Here is a 20,790-nt window from a genome sequence, read left to right on the forward strand (position 1 = left end):
AAGTTAAACTCTGAGTCACATAAAGTAACATTATGCCAGATTTTCCAAAGTTTGATTAAGGAGGTAGGTTTTATGGAATATCCTAAAGAAGGAGAGTTGGAAAGGCCGAGAATATGGATTTCCAGAATTTAGGGCTTCAGGATCTTAAGGTGTGGCTGTCATTTGTGGAGCAACTAAAATTGGGAATGCTGAAGAAGCTAGAGTTAGATGTCACAGATGGCTCTGAGGACTGTGGAGTTGGAGGCAATTTCAGAGATGCGGGGTGCAAGGTTATGGAACGATTTGGAAACAATGCTGAGATGTTTAAAATTGAGATTTTGTTTGACTGGAAGCCGCTGTAGGTCAGTGAGCAGAGGTGTTGGCATTAGTAAGAACACAGGCAACAAAGTTTAAATTATGTCAAATTTATGGATGTGGGAGGCTAGGCAGGAATACTTTTGAATCATGTCATCTAGAGGAATCAAAGGAATTCGTCCGGGTTCAGCTGAGGAGGACTATTGTCGTCCAACATGAGAGATGGACATTGGTGTCCTTGGGATTATGTAATGCGGTGGATGCCAAATGGGCTGTTTTGTCCTGGATTGTGTCAGGTTTCTGAGTGTTTTTGGAGTGATGCTTATCCAGGCAAGTGGAATTTAGTCCATCAAACTCCTAACTGTGCCTTATCGATGATAGACATGTTATGGTGAGTCACATGACCACAGATTAATCCAAGATAACAAGATCTAGAGCTGGATGAACACAGCAGGCCAAGCAGCATCAGAGGAGCAAGAAAGCTGACGTTTCGGGCCTAGACCCTTCTTCAGAAATGGGGGAAGGGAAGGGGATTCTGACATAAATAGGGAGAGAGGGGGAGGCGGCTAGAAGATGGATAAAGGAGAAGATAGGTGGAGAGGAGACAGACAGGTCAAAGAGGCGGGGGTGGAGCCAGTAGAGGTGAGTGTAGTTGGGGAGTTAGGGAGGGGATAGGTCAGTCCAGGGAGATCGGACAGGTCAAGGGGGTGGGATGAGGGTAGTAGGTAGAAGACGGGGGTGGGGTTTGAGGTGGGAGGAGGGGATAGGTGGGAGGTAGGACAGGTTAGGGAGGTGGGGACAAACTGGGCTGGTTTTGGGATGCGGTTGGGGGAGGGGAGATTTTGAAGCTTGTGAAGTCCACATTGATACCATTGGGCTGCAGTGTTCCCAAGTGAAATATGAGGTGCTGTTCCTGCCACCTTTGGGTGGCATCGTTGTGGCACTGCAGGAGGCCCAAGATGGACATGTCGTCTAAGGAGTGGGAGGGGGAGTTGAAATGGTTCGCGACTGGGAGGTGCAGTTGTTTGTTGCCAACCGAGCATAGGTGTTCCGTTTCGTTTCCCCGACGTAGAGGAGGCCACATCTGGAACAGCGGATACAGTATACCACATTAGCAGATGTGCAGGTGAACACCTGCTTGATGTGGAAGGTCTTCTTGGGGCCTGGGATGGGGGTGTGGTGTAGGGGCAGGTTGCAGGGAAAAGTGCCGGGTGTGGTGGGGCTGGAGGGGAGTGTGGAGCGGACAAGGGAGTCACGGAGAGAGTGGTCCCTCCGGAATGCAGATAAGGGTGGGGAGGGGAAAACGTCTTTGGTGGTGGGGTTGGATTGCAGATGGCAGAAGTGTCGGAGGATGATGCGTTGGATCCGGAAGTTGGTGGGGTGGTATGTGAGGACGAGGAGGATTCTGTTTTGGTTGTTATTGCATGGAGGGGGTGTGAGGGATGAGTTGCGGGAAATGCGGGAGACACGGTCGAGGGCGTTCGCGACCACTGTCGGGGGGGGATGTTGCGGTCCTTGAAAAACGAGGACATCTGAGATGTTCGGGAGTGGAATGCCTCATCCTGGGTGCAGATGCGGCAGAGGCGAAGGAATTGGGAATAGGGAATGGCATTTTTACAGGAAGGTGGGTGGGAGGAGGTGTATTCTAGGTAGCTGTGGGAGTCGGTAGGCTTGAAATGGATATCGATTTCCAGGTGGTTGCTAGAGATGGAAACAGAGGTCTAGGAAGGAGAGAGAGGTATCAGAGATGGTCCAGGTGAAGTTAAGGTTGGGATGGAAGGTGTTGGTGAAGTGGATGAACTGTTCGAGCTCCTCGTGGGAGCACGAGGCGCTGCCGATACAGTCATCGATGTAATGGAGGAAGAGGTGGGGTTTAGGGCCAGTGTAGCTACGGAAGAGGGATTGTTCTATGTAATGAACAAAGAGGCAGGCATAGCTTGGGCCCATGTGGGTACCCACGGCCAACTCCTTTGTCTGTAGGAATTGGGAGGAATTGAAAGAGAAGTTGTTAAGGGTGGGGACGAGTTCAGCTAAGCGGATGAGGTTGTCAGTGGAGGGGGACTGGTCACGCCTGCAGGACAGGAAGAAGCGGAGCGCCTTTAGGCCATCTGCATGGGGAATGCAAGTGTATAAGGACTGGACGTCCATGGTAAAGAAGAGGTGTTGGGGACCGGGGAATCAGAAGTTTTGGAGGAGGTGGAGGGCATGGCTGGTGTCATGGACGTAGGTGGGGAGTTGCTGGACCAAGGGGGAGAAAATTGGAGGTGAGATAAGTAGAGATAAGTTCGGTGGGGCAGGAGCAGGCGGAGACAATGGGTCGACCAGGGAGGTCAGGTTTGTGGATTTTGAGAAGGAGATAGAAACAGGCGGTGTGGGGTTTGGGAACAATGAGGTTGGAGGCTGTGGGTGGGAGGTCACCTGAAGTGATGAGATTGTGGATGGTTTGGGAGATGATGTTTTGGTGGTCAGGGGATTAATCCACTTCTGTTGTAGCTGCAGTATTTATGCAACTAGTCCAGTTAAATTCCTGGTCAGTGGTGACCCCAGGATAGTTGGGAGTTCACCTGTTAATGTTAAGGGCAGATGGCTAATATCTGTGGCCTGAAAGTTACTTGCATTCGGCTCTTTTGCATGTTCGGAACAAGGCTGTGATGTCTGTAGCTAAGTGGTACTGGTAGAATACAAACTGAGGGTTGGGAAGCAGGTTAGTAATAAGTGCCACTCGATGTTTGTGTCAGTGCTGGCCTATGTTATTTGGATGATTAAGAATAAATTGGTGAAATTGGATTTGTCCTGCTTCTTGGTTTGAACTGGATGATTTCCCATTTTGTCAAATGGACACTTCATTGTATCCGTACTGACGCAGCTTTGCTTGGAGCAGGGGCTAGTTCCCCAACACAAGACTTCAGGACTGTAACTGAGATGTTGTTCAGACCATGGTCTTTGCTTTATTCAGTGCATTTAACTGTTTATTGATACCATGTGAACTGAATCAGATACACTGGAAGCTGCATTTGAGTGGGGGAGGGGAAATTGGGTGGTAGTTTCAAAAATAGGCTGAGTTGGATCCACTGGGTTTTTAACCTTGTCTTTTGCACTTACATACTAGACTCTTGTCATCATGGAGAATGGGAATGTTTATTGGAGCGACTACCTCTTGTTATTTGTTTAACTGTTTACCATCTATGATTGCATGTGACAGGATTGAGGAGCTTTGATCTGCTCCTGTGGTATGGCGATCAATTATCTGCTTACACCTTACTGCTTCTGTTTGACATGTATATAGCTCTGTTTCATGGCTTCACACGGTGAAATCTCATTTTTCAGTATGTCTAGTGTTGTTCCTTACATGCTGCCCTGTGCTTTTTATTCAACCAGTGTTATCCCAATTTAATGGAATAAACATGATAAATATTCCAAGCAATAAGGTTATTGATTGTAATGGAATACGGTCTTGCTGCAAATGGCCTAAGGTGCCATATGGATGCTCAGTTTTGAGCCGTTAGATACGTATACAGCAAAACGCTCTCAAACCACTCTGGTGCTGAGAATTATTTGGTGATCATTCCTACCAGCAGCATCATGGACAGATACGTGAATGACAGCTAGATTGGAGAGGATGAGGTCCAGTAGATTTACTGTTGCAAACTCATTTTGATAGCTGTGTCAAATAGCGTTCAGTTAGTTCAGTTGGAAGAATACTACCAAGCCACTCTTGGTGATGGACATTTAAAAGTTTTCCACTCAGCATTTTATATCCTTGCTACCCTCTGTACTTTGTTCAAATGATGTTCAACATGGGAGGTGTATTGATTTAATGAACTGGCAGAGGGCAAGGCCATAATTAACAGTAGGTTTCTTTCATGGGCGCTGCATTGGAGATCAGGGTCATTCCCTCTCAACCTCCATGACAGGGTTTGTCACCCTGATGGGTCTGTCTCGCTGGTGTGATACTGTTTACTGGAACGGTGAAATGTAAGAATGATATTGCGTGACTAATCTATATGCTGACCATCAATTTTGGGTCACATTTCCAGATGTTATTGATAAGGAATTTAAAAGGGTGCCTAGACCTGGTTGTGCTTTTTATCATGTCCAGTTCTAAAGCAGTACTTTTTATTTTCCATTTTTCAGACAAATGATCTCGTTGTAAGTTTGGATAATGATGACCAACTTATATTAAAGGAGGCGAGCACATTGAAAGAAGCAGGAGTGGGTAGGTGATTAGGAAACCATTAACATTTTGTCTTTATTTTGTTTGCGTGAACATACAATTGTTGCATTCAGAATTGCTTTCTGATTAGTTTGTGTTTAGTGAAAACCAGTTTGATCTAAGAATCTCTTCAAACACAGAAAGTAGTTTTACATTTCAACACCAGAAATTAGGAGTAACTCCACATTTAAATGAAACAAACATGTCAAAACGTAGATTCTTACTTGAAAGTTAGCCCTAGTGCCTAGACAAATCTAGAACACAAACAAAGCCCAATCCCAAACTATTGCCAAAACAGTGAAGATAAATCTCTGTTTACAACATAATGCACAGTAAATGTGAAATAGATAGTTTTCTAGTGAGCAGGTAGAATTGGACAGATCAGTGATGTTTCTTTTTGTCAGCTATTTAGATTTGATTGCTTTAAATTTATTTTTTGGGACAAGATGTAGATTCTCAAATCAAATGAAATTTCAGCTTATCGACTATTTGTTCTAAATTCCAGTTCTCAAATTTGTCACTGATTTAAGGTTTACAGACAGTATTTAAACATTAAACTTTTAAGACTGAAATGTTGCAGCATTATTTATTTTTGTCAATTTATATGTCCAACTAACACATTAGCTAAAATTGAAATTGCATCTAATGAAGGAATTTGACATTACACTTTATTTGTAATTCAAATTTAGGAATCCAACTTGTTTATAATAACCAGTCAAAAAAGCTACAATTTTGAGTTATATCCAATTTGTAGTTAGAAGCCTGAACCTAGCTTGCAAATGACTCAGTGGTAAAATACACTTTCAGCCATACATACACTGCAGGATCTGGTCACTGTCACCAATCCATTCTAAATTGGCTGATTTTATTTGGGATAGAGTTTGTAATACTATTAATCTCATCATTCCCAATTAACAAAAACAAAATCAGTTTTTTGTTTGTACCTCTAATTACTGTCCATTGTTTCCTGTTGGAGAATTCAGTGATAGAATTTACCAAGACTGTAAAGATTTAAACACAAGTGGACTTTCTCAACAATTAGTTTTGAGCGAAACACAAGCTTGTAAAATATTATAGAAGACCTTCATGTTTGTCTCTTTATTTTTCAGCCCATGAAACAGAAATTGCTTGTTTTAAGAGAGAAGATTATGAAAAGTTCAAAAAGAACCCTGTAGTAAAATGGTGATTGAAATAAAATGTGCTAAATCTCAAACAATTTTAATGAGCTCATATTATATCCTTCAGAATATGCTGAAACTTGTTCATGAATCGAGGTGCTCATCTATATAAATAAACTTAGTTATTTCCTGTTAATGTTGACAGTAGAACTGTACACTTTAATTTGGTTAGCCTAATAGCCTCTTCCGTGATGTTTTTGCCTTAAAATATTGAGTACTTTCCCTGCAATAAAGGTAGAAAATTGGAATAGCCACCTGCTTATGATTGGTTACTTATTCATTCTGAAATAGGTTGGAGACCACTGTCTTATTTTCTGTTGGGGAACTGGAAGGATGGAGTGAAATCAGAAACTGTATGTTGTAGTCAAGTTATGTTAATATTTTTTCAAATGGAGATAAATTCACTTATTGAATCCCAACCATCAGAACTTACACTAAAAGTGTAAAGTTTATTAAATCGTCTCCATCCCATTAAAAGTAGAGTGAAAGGCACAGCTTGTTTGTTACACACTCTTGACATTCCAAAGCATCACACAGCAAAGAAAATACTTCTATTCACTTAATCTAGGTAAAGGCAGCAGTCACATTGGAAGAGTTTCTGATGGGGTAAGTAAAGAATCAGTGTTCCTGCCCAGCATGTGTGAGCATTTTCTCTCTGTCTCCCCTCTCCCAGCCCCCACCCAACTTTTATTCTGAAGTCATATTGGATTCAACGTTTCTGTTCACAGATGCTGCTAGACATGTTGAGTTTCTCTAGCATTGTGTTTATTTCAGATTTCCAGCATCTGCAGTATTTTGCTTTTATCTGAGTGTTACTAAATTGTGCAGGAGTAACCGTACATTACCCTCTGAAGTCATTTTGGATATTGCAAGTTGCTTACACAAAATAATTTGGTGCAGTTATTGAGCTGTTTTTGACACTGACTTATTAAGCGCATCACCAGGTATAGGATGAACAACTTAGCTGTTCCAGCTCCAATGAAGGGCAAGTCATTTAAGTTAGCTTAGTCCTGCTTCTTAACTGAATCTTAGTTAATGTTTAGAGTTCGATGACTTCAAGTCAATATCCTCTATTGGGCTGAGAGGAAGAGTGTGCAATCTGCAAGACTTATAGAATGCTGTAGTTTCTTTATGTGGCAGCTTATTGATTTTGGATCTTGTAATCTTATGGATTCACTATGAAGATGTGTGCTTGATATATGTTTACAACTACCTATTGTTTTGGCACTGGTCTGTCTATTCCTTCTGTACTATTCCATATACTGAACATTCTTCTGAACAATTACAAATGACATTAGAAACTGCTACAGTATCAACCCTCCTAAAAACTATTCATTCTAATAAATGGCATTTTATGTTACTACCCACGTATGTAACGAATAAAATGCTAATAATTCTTTCTGTACAAAGCATAAACAAAACAAATAGAAATGCAGACAACTATTCTTTACCAATCATATCAAAAAAGCTTTTTATTTATAACTTACAAAATACTCTAGAAATAGAATTAGTGCTTCGATTAATTGAAAAAATTTGCAAATTTTCAAAAAATAAATGATAGATATTGCAGAGGTAGTTCTTAAACAATGCTAGTGTTCTCTGCTTGGTAATCTGAAAATTGGCTAGCATCACCACCCTTACAGAATTTAACTTGGCGATTAACCTCCCAGCCACGTCTGATCCGTGTCAGTTTGCGATTGACAAAAGGAAGGAACAGGTACACTTTGGCTAGAAGCACCATGCAAGGTATGATGAGAGCAATTGTAAAGGTAGGTGGCAGGTAGAATTTGTATTGGGCTGAGTTGAAGGCTTTAGCCCACCCAAATGTCAGCGTGTGTAGAGTGCTGATCACCAATGCAGCACTTCCAAATCCAGACTGAAAAACAATTAAAGTTCACTTGGTTAGAAAGGAATCTCATTCCAATTTTTACAAATGAATAAGTACATCAGCTATCAAGCTTGGACACTGTTCTTTTAGTATGCATTTCTATTATTGGTAGCTTCATGCATATCTTCATATTTAATGCTGGATTACATTGTAAATATTGCTTCACTTCCCCCATCATAATTCACCATTCTCAATGTACTTTTGTATTATTGCAATCACTAATATAATCACTGTCGTATAGAATTACAGCTTTGTGCATGCATAGGCCCACAAAGTATGATACAGACAACTTGATAATTTAGTGATATTGACAAGGGGTAAATGATAGCTAGGGCACAGAGCCACAATACTTAAAATTAGTACTACAGGATAAAAATGTAACCAGGCACAGGACTGGGCAATTCAGCTCTGAGCGGGTTCCACCATTTAATACAATCATGGATGATCTCATCTCAGCCTGACCTCCACTTTCCTGCCTGCTTTTCATAACCTGTCACTAAAAATCTGTATCTCTTCAAATTTATTCAGTGTCCAGACATCTGCCACAGATTCACAACCCTTTGAGAGAAGTAATTCCTCCTCATGTCTGTTCTGAATCTGCCACAGCATCATTTACATCCACTTAAAAAGGCAAATGGAACCTTGGTTTAAATGTTTCACAGAGAGCATTCTTTTAGTATTACACTCAATTGTCAATTAAGATCATGTGTTCAAATTCTGGAACCTAGTTTTGACTTAAAGGTAGTGAGCCTCCTAACAGAGACAAAGCTGACAGCTTTCTGAAGTCTCTAGGTTATTTCTCATTCACTAGTAACAGCTGTGTAATCCACTGATTCCACTATTAAAGTAGAAAAAACACTGTCAAGGAGCAAACAAAATGCATCATTGCACTTACCACAAATCTAACATGGTTTACTTTCTAGCTGGTAAATTTACAAACTGTCGTGAAATAATGATTCACTGAATAGCCTGTTGTAAATTTTCTGGTTTCTAAGACAAAGATTGTTTTTCTTTCCCTGTCCTTGATAAAAGACAGTGAATTCAGAAATGCAATTAAAATGTTAACCAAATGCTGTCAGACATGGAAGGCAATCAAAAGACTCATTGTTTCACATCTGAATTTCTGCCAAAACTAGAAAACGTGACCAACAGGTGGTGACAGTTAGTAAAGGAAAATTGAAGAATTTACCAGCACGTAATTCATAAGTTGGCAAAATGTTTTACATCATAAACAAGCAGTGATGCTATCGCAGGCATCTTAATGAACACAGATGTCCAACATGACATTGTGATTACTGTGTAGATAGATCTACACAATGTATGACAAAGTATACAAGAAGTAATGTTGCACGCTTGTGAAAAAGGAATGGAAAGAATAAGTGACTTTAATTTACATATAAATTAGAATAGACAGTTTGGCATGAAGGTTTCAAAGAATGCTTTTGAGTTTCTTCGAGCAGCTTGTTTTGGACCCTAAATAACGGCAACTAAGTTGGCATGAAAGGTGAGCCAACTGAAGTAAACCGTATTCTAGGCAATGGGCTAGATCAATTGAAAACAGTGACAGACATTTAAGGGGATATTTCAGAATACTCAATGAGTGCCTATTATAAAGATAAATTCTAAAGGAATGACTGACCATTTGTGGTTAACAATAGTTCTTAAGGAAAGCATAACCTTGAGGAGAAACCATTTTATTGCACACAGGTGAGTGGCAGGTCACGTTATTGGCAGAAAATGACTGAGGTCAATCAGGAGGAAGAAATTAAAGTATAAAATGAAGTTAACTAGGAATGTAAAACATATAGGAAGAGTTTTTAAACAGGAAAAAACTTTTATATTTATGAGGAGAAAAGTAAAGTGAATGTTAATCCTCTAAAGTGAAATGGGGAGTTAATAGTTGATAATAAGAAAATGGTGGAGGAAATTAGATGTGCTACTTTTGGCTACACTATACAGGACATGAATATATTCCAGGAATAACTGTAAATTTGGAGCTGGAAGGGAAAGTGGAACTTAGCAAATTGCTGGAACCAAGGGGTGACAAGTCGCCATATCCAGATGGAGTTCATCCTTGGGTCTTAAAAGAGGCTGCTAAATAAGCTAGTCGATGAGTTGGTGTTAGTTTTCCAAAATTGCCTAGATTCAGGGAAGGTTACATTGGACTAGAAAGCAGCAAATATTCAAGACAGGAGAGAAGCAGGAAATGGGAAGCTATTGTCCAGTTAACTTGACATTTATCATGGGGAAAGTGTTTGAATTGATCGTTAAAGAGATCATAACTATGCAATCAGAGGTAATCTGGAAGAGTCAATATGGTTTTGTTATAGGGAAATCATGTTGAACCAATTCACTGGAGTTCTTTGAAGGAGTAACACATGCTGTGAGTGGAAGAGAGTCTGGAGCTGTTCTGTCTATGGATTTCCAGAAGACATTTGATAGTGTGCTGCATCTAGATTATTGCAGAAAATAAATTTCATGGTATAAGGGATCACATATTAGCATGGATAGAAGATTGGTTGGCTGGCACAAAAGATAATATCCATAAGTAGGTCTTCGACTGATTGGCTACATGTCACAAGTTCAGTTCCACAGCGAGCTGTGCTAGGGAGTCAACTTTTTACATGTTACATCAATGATTTGGAATAGGGTAGCAAAGCCCTGGTAGCTAAATTTGCAGACAATGTTAAGATAGGTAGGAAAAAGGTGTGTTGTGAAGAAGTCATAAGGAAGTTGCAGACAGATACTGAAAGGACAGGCAAAAAAAAACTGGCAGATGGTGTATTGAATGAGACAATATAAAGTTTTCATTTTGGCAAGAAAAATGAAAAAATGAGCAGAGTATTGCTCAAGTGGAGAATAACTGCAGAATTTCAAGGTAGAGGTATTTAGGTGTTCCGGTGTAGTGTTAGGGTCAAAAATGATATCTTCAAATTAGATCATTAAGGGTTAATTGGACATGACACTGAACAACTGAAGTGGAAATGTACATGAAAAACAGTCCAAATGCAAAAACAGCCTGTTTTGACTGGGGTGGGGGCGTGGGGAAAGAAAGCTGCCCGACCTTGGAAAGTCTATGGGAACTGTCTGCTTGTGCAATCTATATGGAGCCATCTGGACTGGCTTTCCAGCTATTTTTGTACTTGCGTTATTATGAAATGGGGATTCAGTATGTAACCTTAGATTCAGAATAGTATTAATTTCAGCGACCATCCTACACGTTGGTCTTTCCCATCAGACCAGGTCCGTGAGACCAGATTTTCACCATTGGACTGGGATCCGCAGACTGGTGCCGTGGAATCTGAGACAGAGCTCCAAGGGCCAGCTGTCACCCAGGATTCCCCGACAAGTAGAAGCCAGTGAGACTCACTTGTTGAATATGTCTAAAGTAGTTTGAGCTAATAGATTCACTCATTAGTTTGCATAAATCTAAATAGATAAAGCTAATAAATTTACTTTATATCAAAATGCGTATGTCTTCATGTTTTGATTGGACCTTGAAGAACCCGTTAGGTACTTTCAGCCTAACAATACATTTGGTGCATGTATCAATGTCATAAGCAGGTACAGCAAGTAATCAAGGCCACAAATGGAATGATCCACTTTAGTATGAGAGGAACTGAACATAAACATAAGAATATTATACTACAGTTATACAGGGCATTACTGAGACAACATCTCAAACACTGTGCGGTTTTGGCCTCCTTTAAGGAAGGATGTAGATGCATTGGAGATGCTTCAGAAGATGTTTATTAGATTGATACCTGGAATGAGTGGGTTGTCTCCACGAGAAGTTGGACAGCTTGTGTTGGCTGTCCTGAGTAGTCTCAACAAAGCGGGCATGGAAAGGTTTTGTGGGTCAACCCAGAACTGTGTAACATCCAAAATTAGGGGTCACCCTTTCAGAACAGAAAAGAGGTGAACATTTTTTCTCTGTGTTTCCTGACTTTGGAACTCTCTGCCTGTGGAGGTGGGGGATTCCCTTTAAATCAGGGATATATAGATTGTTAGCTAGGGGAATCAAGGGTTATTGGTGGATGGGAATACAGAATTTGAAACAAAACAGATCAACCACGATCTTATTCAATGGTGGAACAGGCTCAAGAGGCTGAGTAATCTTCTACTTCCACTCCTGTTTATGTTCATAATTAACTTCACCGCTGATTAAATACGGAGTTAGTGGAAACATAGACTCATTTAAATAAAAATTCTGTCTTACTTGAATGAAACTAAATTCCCTCCAATTCATAGAACCAGCCACTGATGGCAATGAGGTCACAGCAAGCAGTGAAAGCATGCCAATAGCCAGAATTCCAAAGGAAAGGTAAATTTCCATCCTCCATACTTCTTCCTCTACCCAAGCATTTTCTTTACCATTTTTGACCTGTAAAAACAACACAGAAAAAGAAAGTGTGCAAATATGGCATCATATGCAAAGAACTTCTAGAACAATCCATTTCCTATCAAGCAGTTTGCAGGTTGCTTAACACAAACATTGTCATTGGTTTAACTCTTGATTATCCCACCTTTCACCTTTATTCTTCATTCTTCTATTCTTCCGTTTTGGTGCAAGATCCACACCTGAAATGCCAACCTGTATTTTCTCTCTACAAAGGCTGATAGACTGATCTGCTGCATGTTTACTGCATTTAGTTCATAGGTCTCACATCCTTTATGTTTGAATAGTTACTTATTTCAAAACACTTCATTCTGTATACTATGTTTTGAGATGCAAGAGATATGGAAAAGTGTTTTAATAAATAACATACCACAGTGATAGCAATGTGTTGTTACAACAGTTAATTGGCCAGTAAATTTTCTAAAAAATTCTGAGATGTGCTCACATTTACAAATTCTCCTGTCAAAAACGTTTCCTGGACTGTACATTATGCTTACTATGAAAAGATTAAATGTATTTGTTTCAAATTTTGACTCCATCAGCATAAACTCATGGATTTTTGTTTCAGAAATAGTAGGAATTTCATACTCAATACCGGTTTTCTGTTACATTACATATTGTTTTGGGTGGTTACAGTGCCGAACTTCAAGGGCCATAACTCAGAATTTTAAAAAGTTTTCATTCACTACATTCATTATAAGAATAAAATGCTGAATTATGGCTCTTCAAAACATAGAAATCATCATTTCTGAGTAATGAAATTAGTCCCCAGAACACCATTCACTAAGTCCTACACAACACAAAAACACTCCACCATTTTTTTGTTCCTTTTTTTCAGCCTTTTTCAGACTTTTTAAGCCTTTTTAAGTAATACTTAAAACAAGGTGAAAGTTTCAGTTAACATGGCATAGGAGTTAATGATTATTCAAGTTTTCAATAATTAAACTTTTGAGAAGTGAATTGTTATATTACTAGCAAAAATAAACTTTCAATTTATTTTTGATACCAGAGACATGTACAGCAAACTCTTTTTTTTAAACTGGCTCCTTGTAAACTGGCATTCTTGATAAACCAGCAAAAATTATATACCTGGAATACCAGTTTACTAGATTATCACAATGTCTGAGTAGTCAGTTGAGGGTGCGAGTGAGAAAACTCTCTGCCACTAAAAGTTTTATTTAACACCAAGTTGCACTATTATTTAATTGATTTATGCTGTAAATGAAGTATAACAATGATGCATTATGTTTCTATTACTCAGTGTGTGTTTTTACATTGATTATGCAAACCTCTTGATCAACTGGAATATTTGATCAACTGGTACATTCCTGGTCCCATAGATGCTGGTTAATAAAACAGTTTGCTGTACTAATTTTTTAAACAAAGTATGACTGCAGTGTTCACCTGACCACACTGCGCCAAACTTTTGAAACCATCAATAAACTAGACCTAGTCTAAACTGAAATTAATGTGTCACCAAAATGACTGGAACCAGCTACTTAGATCTGTAACTCCTGTTTGATTTAGATCTTTCCGAATAAGTTTCAAATCTTGAAGATGAAAGTCACCCTCTTATCAAGCTAGAAAAAAAGAGGCAATGAAGCCAGAGAAGGGAATATATATATAAAGTGGTATTTCTGGCAGCAGCATTTGGGCAGAGCAGAGAGAAGAAAAAGGTCTGTAAGAGAAGACCTGGAAGCTTTGCACTCTTCTGGTTTCTCTTGGCCTCTCAAAACAGTGCCAAGGTGATGAAGTAAATTGGCAAAACATTAATTCACTGAGAATTCAAAGGATACATCTACAAATTTTGGCACAGCTCATGTTATGCAACATAAGTTACTCAACTGTGATCTTCTGAGGAAGTGGTGGATGTGGGTACAATTACAATGTTTAAAAGACATTTAGGTACATACATAAATAGGAAAGGATATGGACCAGCAGCAAGCAAATGGGACTAGTTTAGTTTGGGATTATGTTCGGCACAGACTGGTTGGACCGACGGGTCTGTTTCCGTGCTGTATAACTCTGACTCTAAATAAAACTTTTAAGTCATAGAGTTATACAGCACGGAAACAGACCCTTCGGTCCAACTCGTTTGTGTTGACCAGACATTTAATCTGATCTAGTCCCATTTGCCAGCATTTGGCCCATATCCATCTAAACCCTTCCTATTGATGTACCCATCCAGATGCCTTTAAATGTTGTAACTGAACCCATCTCCACCGCTTCCTCTGGCAGCTCGTTCCATACACATACTACTTTTTGTGAAAAAGTTGTCCCTCAGGTCCCTTTTAAATCTTTCCCCTCACCTTAAATCCAAATCCTTTAGCTTTGGACTCTCTTGTGCTGGGAAAAAGACCCTAGCTATTCACCCTATCCAAGCCCCTCATAATTTTATAAACCTCTATAAAAGGTCACCCCTCAGCCTCCAATGCTCCAGGGAAAAAAAGCCCTAGCCTATTCAGCGTCTTCCTATAGCTCAAACCCACCAATCCTGGCAACATCCTTGTAAATCTTTTCTGAGCCCTTTCAAGTTTAACAACATATTTCCTCTTCAAACTGCCTGTTCTTGATATTCATTTTGTACAAGACGTTCACCCCTTTTTAAACTTTATACCAGTGATTATATGTCTAGTGTTGTATTTTATTATTCTTCTCAGAGATAGTAAGTAATGAAATTCTTCTGTCTCTCACTCAAGAAAACCTTACACTTCGTGCTAAAAGGAACTTAAAATTTTTGACACAACCAAATGAGATGTTAAAGAAGGAGGCGTGAATCAATTCCTCTAAATTTTCAAAAAAGAAGACAAATCTGCAAAGGTTAGAAAGGCCATCAAGATCTACAGCTTTGGTTAATTTCCTTAATTAACAGATTTCTATTAATGCCACACACAGCACTCTTAACAGTATTTGAATTTTTGCCCAATGCGCTTTTAACTTGTAAACAGTAGTGATGTACTCAAACAAATTATGATCCCAAGTATGACTGGCAGGTAGATCAGTCAAGAACAGATGTGTGTACAGTAAATGCAATGGTCTATGCTGGTCAATTATTAAAGTTTAATAAGATTTGTAGCTTGAGTTGTGGATGAGGTTGTAGACATGCTCACCGAGCTGGTGGGTTTGGTTGCAAATGTTTTGTCACCCTGCTAGGTAACATTGTCAGTGCCTCCAGTGAAGCTTCACCAGAGGTGCACTGACGATGTTACCTAGTAGGGTGATGAAACGTTTGCAACCAAACCCACCAGCTCGGCGAGCATGCCTACAACCTCATGGTTAATTATTATTTGTGATGGTCATTTCACAGGATAACAGTTGCTGTTATTTGTCTGTTGATTGCTAATTTACTTTTAAAATGCAAAGTACTCATACACCACAGCTAACAGCAAACTCTTTAATGCGTTATGTAACTTGGCACAATTAGCTGGCACATCAAATTACTAAATTAAAGCTCTTAACCTAAATATTCTTTAAATGTGCACTTGTAAGCAGTACTTTGAATGGAATTGCTTAATTAACATTCCATGAGAATTCCAGAAATTCATCTCTACACTGCACACCCTACACTCCAACCCCCAAACCAGCAATAAACTATTTTAAGTTTCTTTGAACAAAATGCCAATTTTATTTAAAAGTTGTGGGAAGAGAAACAACCTAGTTTGGCACTTATTATAAAATGGTCATAATAATATTTTTAATGAAACCTGCCACTCGGTGGCGTGCTTGTTGCACCACTTCTAAAATTTTCCAACTGTACATCAGTTCACATACCATGTTCAAAATTATAATTCTCTTACCTGGTTAAAAGCCTCATTCAACAGCTCGTAACGTGCAGATCGGCGCATTGGGAGGCAGAGGCTATAGATTGTGTGCAAAATAGCACAGAAAAAGCTCAAAAGGCCAAGCTGTTTCCTTTGCTGAAGCCACTGATCTAACCAACCTGGAAAACGTTTGTATTTGGTGCCATTATGCAACTGAAAGATGGCTGCTAGGACTCCTGGTAGGTAAACAAGGGACAGCATCACAAATGCAACACATGGCAGAGTGACATTAACAAGCTCAACTGGGATTTTATAAAATCTGTTCTGTCCTTTCACTACATATGGGTGAATAACACTTATAATGAAGTTATAGATATAGAAAAATACAAATAAGCCTAGTGAAATAAGGACAGGTATTTTCCAGGAAGGAAAAAGGCGAAGCGGAAGGTTCTCAATTTCTTTTGCAGCTGATAGCGAGCCCATATCCACAGGAATGAATCCCATATTTCGTGCCATTTCAGTCACTACACATTTAGCTTCATGGCTGTCACTGCAGATCAGCACCTGTAGGAGAATGAGGCATGTCATTTTTCCAACTTAGTAATTCAGATCAGGAAAAGCTGCTTCCATGTAAAGTGGGAGAAATTTGGAACTGTGGGGCACAGTTTAAAAAAAAGTGTTCCCCTATTTATCATGGGGGCAAGAACAAATTTCTTTTCCGAGGTTGTTAATATTTGGAATTGTCTTCTGTAGAGAGCAATGGAGGCTGGATCATGAGTACGTTCAAAGTGGAATTAAACAGATTTTGGATTGGCAAAGGAATTACAGTTGTTGAGAATGGGCAATTAAGGTGGAGTTAAAACCAGTCAGTACATCTGTAATCTTAATAGCAAAATGTGCTTCAGGGCTGCAAACCTATTCCCACATCTATTTCTTATGACCTCATGTTTCTCATGGTAGGATTGAGATGCAGTATCACTTCATGAAATCAACATTAGAACCTTTACAGCGTGGAAACAGGCCCTTCGGCCCAACAAGTACACACTGTCCCTTGGAGCATCCCACCCAGACCCATCCCCCTATAACGCACCTAATCTACACATCCCTGAATACTATGGGAAATTTAGCATGGCCGATCCACCTAGCCTGCACATCTTTGGACTGTGGGAGGAAACCAGAGCGCCCGGAGGAAACTCACGCAGACACGGGGAGAATGTGCAAACTCCACACGGGCATGACAGGATTAATTAATTATCTCAGTTAAGACATCCCTTGGTAGCAATGACCACAATGTGATTGAATATTATACCCAGTTTGAAAAGAGAGAAGATTAGATCTAAGACTCATATTTTAAATCTAAATAAGGGCAACGTTGGCAAGGAAGTTGAGCTAGCAAAGTGAACTGGCACACCAAAGTAGGAGATAATCAATAGAGACATAGTGGCAAATATTTAAGGAGGTATTTCAGGGTACTCAATTATTATATTCCCACTATAAAGAACATTCTAGATGGAGGTCCCCCATCTGTGATTAACTAAAGGTAAGGAAAATATCAGAAAAGTTGAAGAAAAGCATATAACCACACAAAGGTGAGTGGCAAATTAAATGATTGGTCAGAATATTAAGAATGGCAGAGAATGACCTAAAAGATTGACCAGGAGAAATAAATTAGAGTATCAGAGGAAGCCAGCTAGAAACTGAAGAAGCTCTTGGCCAATTTTAGATTATTTGAAAAAGAAAAGAGAAAGTGAGTGCTGGTCCTTTACAGAGCAAAAATGTGGAGTTAATATTCAATAAGAAATGATGGATGAAATGAACAAATATTTTGCTTTTGACTTCACTACAGAGTATACAAAAGCATTCCACATATAGCTGTATTTCAGGCGCTGGAAGGGAGAAAGGAACTTAGAAAAATCACAACCACAAGAGGAGTGGTACTCAAAAAAGTGGATGGAGCTGCAGATTGACAAGTCTCCGGGTGCAGACAGATTTCAGTCGAGAATCTAAACAGGTGACTGATGAGGTGGTAGGTATTTTTGTGTTAATTTTGCAAAATGTCCTAGATTCAGAAAAGGTTCCATCAGACTGGAAAGCAGTAAAGATACCCTCTCTATCCAAGAAGGGAGGAAAGCAAAAAAACAGGAAAATATAGCCAGTTGGCTTGACATCTGTTGTGGGCAAAATGTTAGAACTGATCATTGAAGAGATTGTAGCAATTTGAAAAATTCCAGGTAATTGGGAAGAGTCAAAGGAAAATCATGTTTTACCATTTTATTGGAGTTATTTGAAGGACTAAGATGCGCATGGATAGACAGGACCCTGTAAACATACTAGGATTTCCAGAAGGTATTCAAGAAGGTGCTACATTAAAGATTATTGGAAAATAAAAGCTCATGGTGTGAGGATAACACATTAGCATGCATAGAGATTGGGTGACCAGCACAAACAGAGATAATGCATAAATGGGTCTGAGTGGCAGGATGTTTAACAAATGAAGTCTGACAGGATTCTGTACTGGGATTTCAACATTTTACAATTTATGTCAATGATTTAGATGAGGGGACAGAAAGCATGGTGGCTAAGTTCATAGACAACACCAAGATAGGTGGAAAAGGACTTAGTGTAAACGACAAAGGGAAATTGCAGACAGATAGACAATTTGATTGGGTGGGCAAAATAAACTGGCATTAGAGTATAATGTGGGAAAATGTGAAGCTCTTCACTTTGGTGGGAAGAATGAAAAAGCAGAGTGTTACTTAAAAGGACAACAAGTGCAGAATTCCAAGGTGCAGAGGGTTTTAGATATTCCAGCACAGCACATAATCAAGGTAGCTAATGGGATGTTCTAATTTATTTGAGAGGAACTTAGCAAAGTAGCAAAGATGTAATGCTTCACTTATTAAGCACACTAGTGAGACGACATCTTGAAAACTATGTGCAGTTAATTTTGTTCCTTATTTAATGAAGGAAATTTACTAAATGCATTGAGGTGTTTCATAGGAGGTTTACCAGATTGATACCTGAAATCAGCAGGCTCTTTTACGAGGAAAGATTGGACAGATGCTTGTTTCCACTGGCGTTCAGAAAAGTGAGGGGTGACTTGGTGAAGTGCGTAAGATCCAGAATGGTCTCAACAAGGCAAATGTAGAAAGGATGTTTCCTCTTGTCGGTGAGTCCAGAACTTGGGGGCATTATTTCAAAGTCAGGGGTCGCGCTTTCAGGATAGGGATGAGATGAGAATTTAGTGCACCCCACCCCTTCAGAGTTATGCGACCTTAGAAGTCTCTGCCTCAGAAGACGGTGGAAGCAGGGTCACTGAATATTTTTGACCGAGGTAGATAGGTTATTGTTAGGCCAGGAAACTAAGGGTAATTAGGGTAGATGAGATTTAAAACACAAACAGATGAGTCATGATCTTTGAGTTCTGAAGCAGGCTAGAAGGGATAAATGTTCTGCTCCTATTTTGCACATTTGTAAATTACTTATAAATAAGTTATACTAAGATATTTCCTCTGCAGAAATCATAACATATTAACAAAGCAAGAAATTACTTTGCACCATTTATTTCTCTGATACCTACCCGTTTAATCCCATCTCTTGCTCCAAACTGTAAAGCCCAGGCTGAGATGACATTAAATGCTTTCACAACGGTGCATTCTGGGAACATAGTAGCAAGGTGTTCAGCATTTGATTCCTCACAGACATTTATTTTCATATTGTTACTGACATCCACCAAAATCTTCCCAGCCAGGACATCTCTTAGTTCATTCAATGTGCTGTAGTGTTCATGGTTCACTGCTACAAAGATAATGTTGACCTTGCCTATGGCTTCCCGTTGACTGGTAACTTCATTCATAGTCGGAAACAAAGCTGCAGTGCGTTTAGGATGTCGGCTTCCTATGATTACACCATAACCAGAACATGCCAGACGTGCAGCCAAAGAGCGTGCAAAATCTCCAGTTCCCAGAATGCCAACATCAATTTTCTGGAGGCCGCAATGATGAATTTCACTCTTGTTTCCCAAAAGTGGTTTAACCATTTCCTTTTTAGCCATTTTTTGTAGCTGAAAGAGAGGGAGAATTATTATTTTCTGTTGGACAATCCACCATGGCTGTAAAGCAACGCTAACTCCCATTACTTTTTGCTGGGCACATCCATAAAACATACTGTTGGTTACAAAGTTCAGTCAGCTTAACTCAGACTAACAAATTAGCAAGGACCAATAAGGCCAATCAGAGACCATATAGAGGATTTACAGATGGAGGCAGGGGGCATGGCTGAGGTATTAAATGAATACTTTACATGTGTGTTTACAAAAGAGAAAGATGCTGCCCAAGCCATGGTTACAGAGGAAGAAATGTCAATAGAAGGGTCAAAAACAAAATAAGGAAGTAGTCTTGGATAGATTGTTGTCATTTAAATTTAACAAGATGCCAAGATTGGGTAAGATGGATCCAAGGATTTTGAAGGAAGCGAGGAAACAATGGCTATAATATTTCAGTCTTCCCTGGACTTCAGGGAAGTTCCAGAAGATTGGAAACTTGCAAACTTTACAGCCTTGTTCAAACAAAAAGGTTTAAGGCTAATCCCAGCAATTTTAGACCAGTTTGTTTAAATTCCATAGCGGGGACACTTTTGGAAACAATTATTCATGATAGAGCCAGTCACATGGAAAAAGGTGGGAGCAGTCAGCATGGTTATCTATGCTTAACTAACTTGTTGGAGTTCTTTTCTGAAGAGATAATAGAAAGGGATGATGAAGGTGACACTTCTAACATGGTATACATGGGTTTCCAGAAAGTATTTGACAGATTGCTTCACAGCAGACCTGGAAGGTAAGTTGTAGATCATGGTATCAAAGGGACAGTGGCAACATGAAGACAAAATTGGCAGAGTGATGGAAAACAGAGTAATGGTCAATGGACAGTTTTCAGGCTGGAGAAAGGTTTGTAGTGGAGTTCCCCAGGGGTTGGAACCCTTGCTTTTCCTGATGTACATTAATGATCTAGATCATGGTGTGCAGATGACACAAAACTTGAAAAAACTAAATTGAGAGG

General features: G+C 39.6%; 2 protein-coding genes across 7 annotated transcripts in view; one reads left to right on the forward strand and one right to left on the reverse strand.

The window, feature by feature from the left end:
• c7h2orf76 (chromosome 7 C2orf76 homolog) overlaps positions 1–5,723 on the forward strand; it is a 65,184-nt gene extending 59,461 nt beyond the window's left edge. For all 5 annotated transcript variants that reach the window (XM_048598856.1, XM_048598858.1, XM_020519980.2 and 2 more), the window contains 2 exons: positions 4,429–4,510; positions 5,617–5,723. In XM_048598856.1, the coding sequence (XP_048454813.1) occupies positions 4,429–4,510; positions 5,617–5,693 (159 nt within the window). In that variant the 3' untranslated portion in view covers positions 5,694–5,723. The remainder of the gene's footprint in view (positions 1–4,428; positions 4,511–5,616) is intronic.
• Positions 4,519–20,790, reverse strand: part of steap3 (STEAP family member 3, metalloreductase) — a 33,915-nt gene continuing 17,643 nt past the window's right edge. For both annotated transcript variants that reach the window (XM_020519975.2, XM_048598854.1), the window contains exons 2-5: positions 19,314–19,796; positions 15,770–16,297; positions 11,793–11,957; positions 4,519–7,561 (exon numbers count right to left, since the gene is read on the reverse strand). In XM_020519975.2, the coding sequence (XP_020375564.1) occupies positions 7,265–7,561; positions 11,793–11,957; positions 15,770–16,297; positions 19,314–19,787 (1,464 nt within the window). In that variant the 5' untranslated portion in view covers positions 19,788–19,796 and the 3' untranslated portion in view covers positions 4,519–7,264. The remainder of the gene's footprint in view (positions 7,562–11,792; positions 11,958–15,769; positions 16,298–19,313; positions 19,797–20,790) is intronic.

This window comes from Rhincodon typus, chromosome 7 (genome assembly GCF_021869965.1).
Source record: "Rhincodon typus isolate 14 chromosome 7, sRhiTyp1.1, whole genome shotgun sequence".
In the NCBI taxonomy this organism is placed as follows: Eukaryota; Metazoa; Chordata; class Chondrichthyes; order Orectolobiformes; family Rhincodontidae; genus Rhincodon; species Rhincodon typus.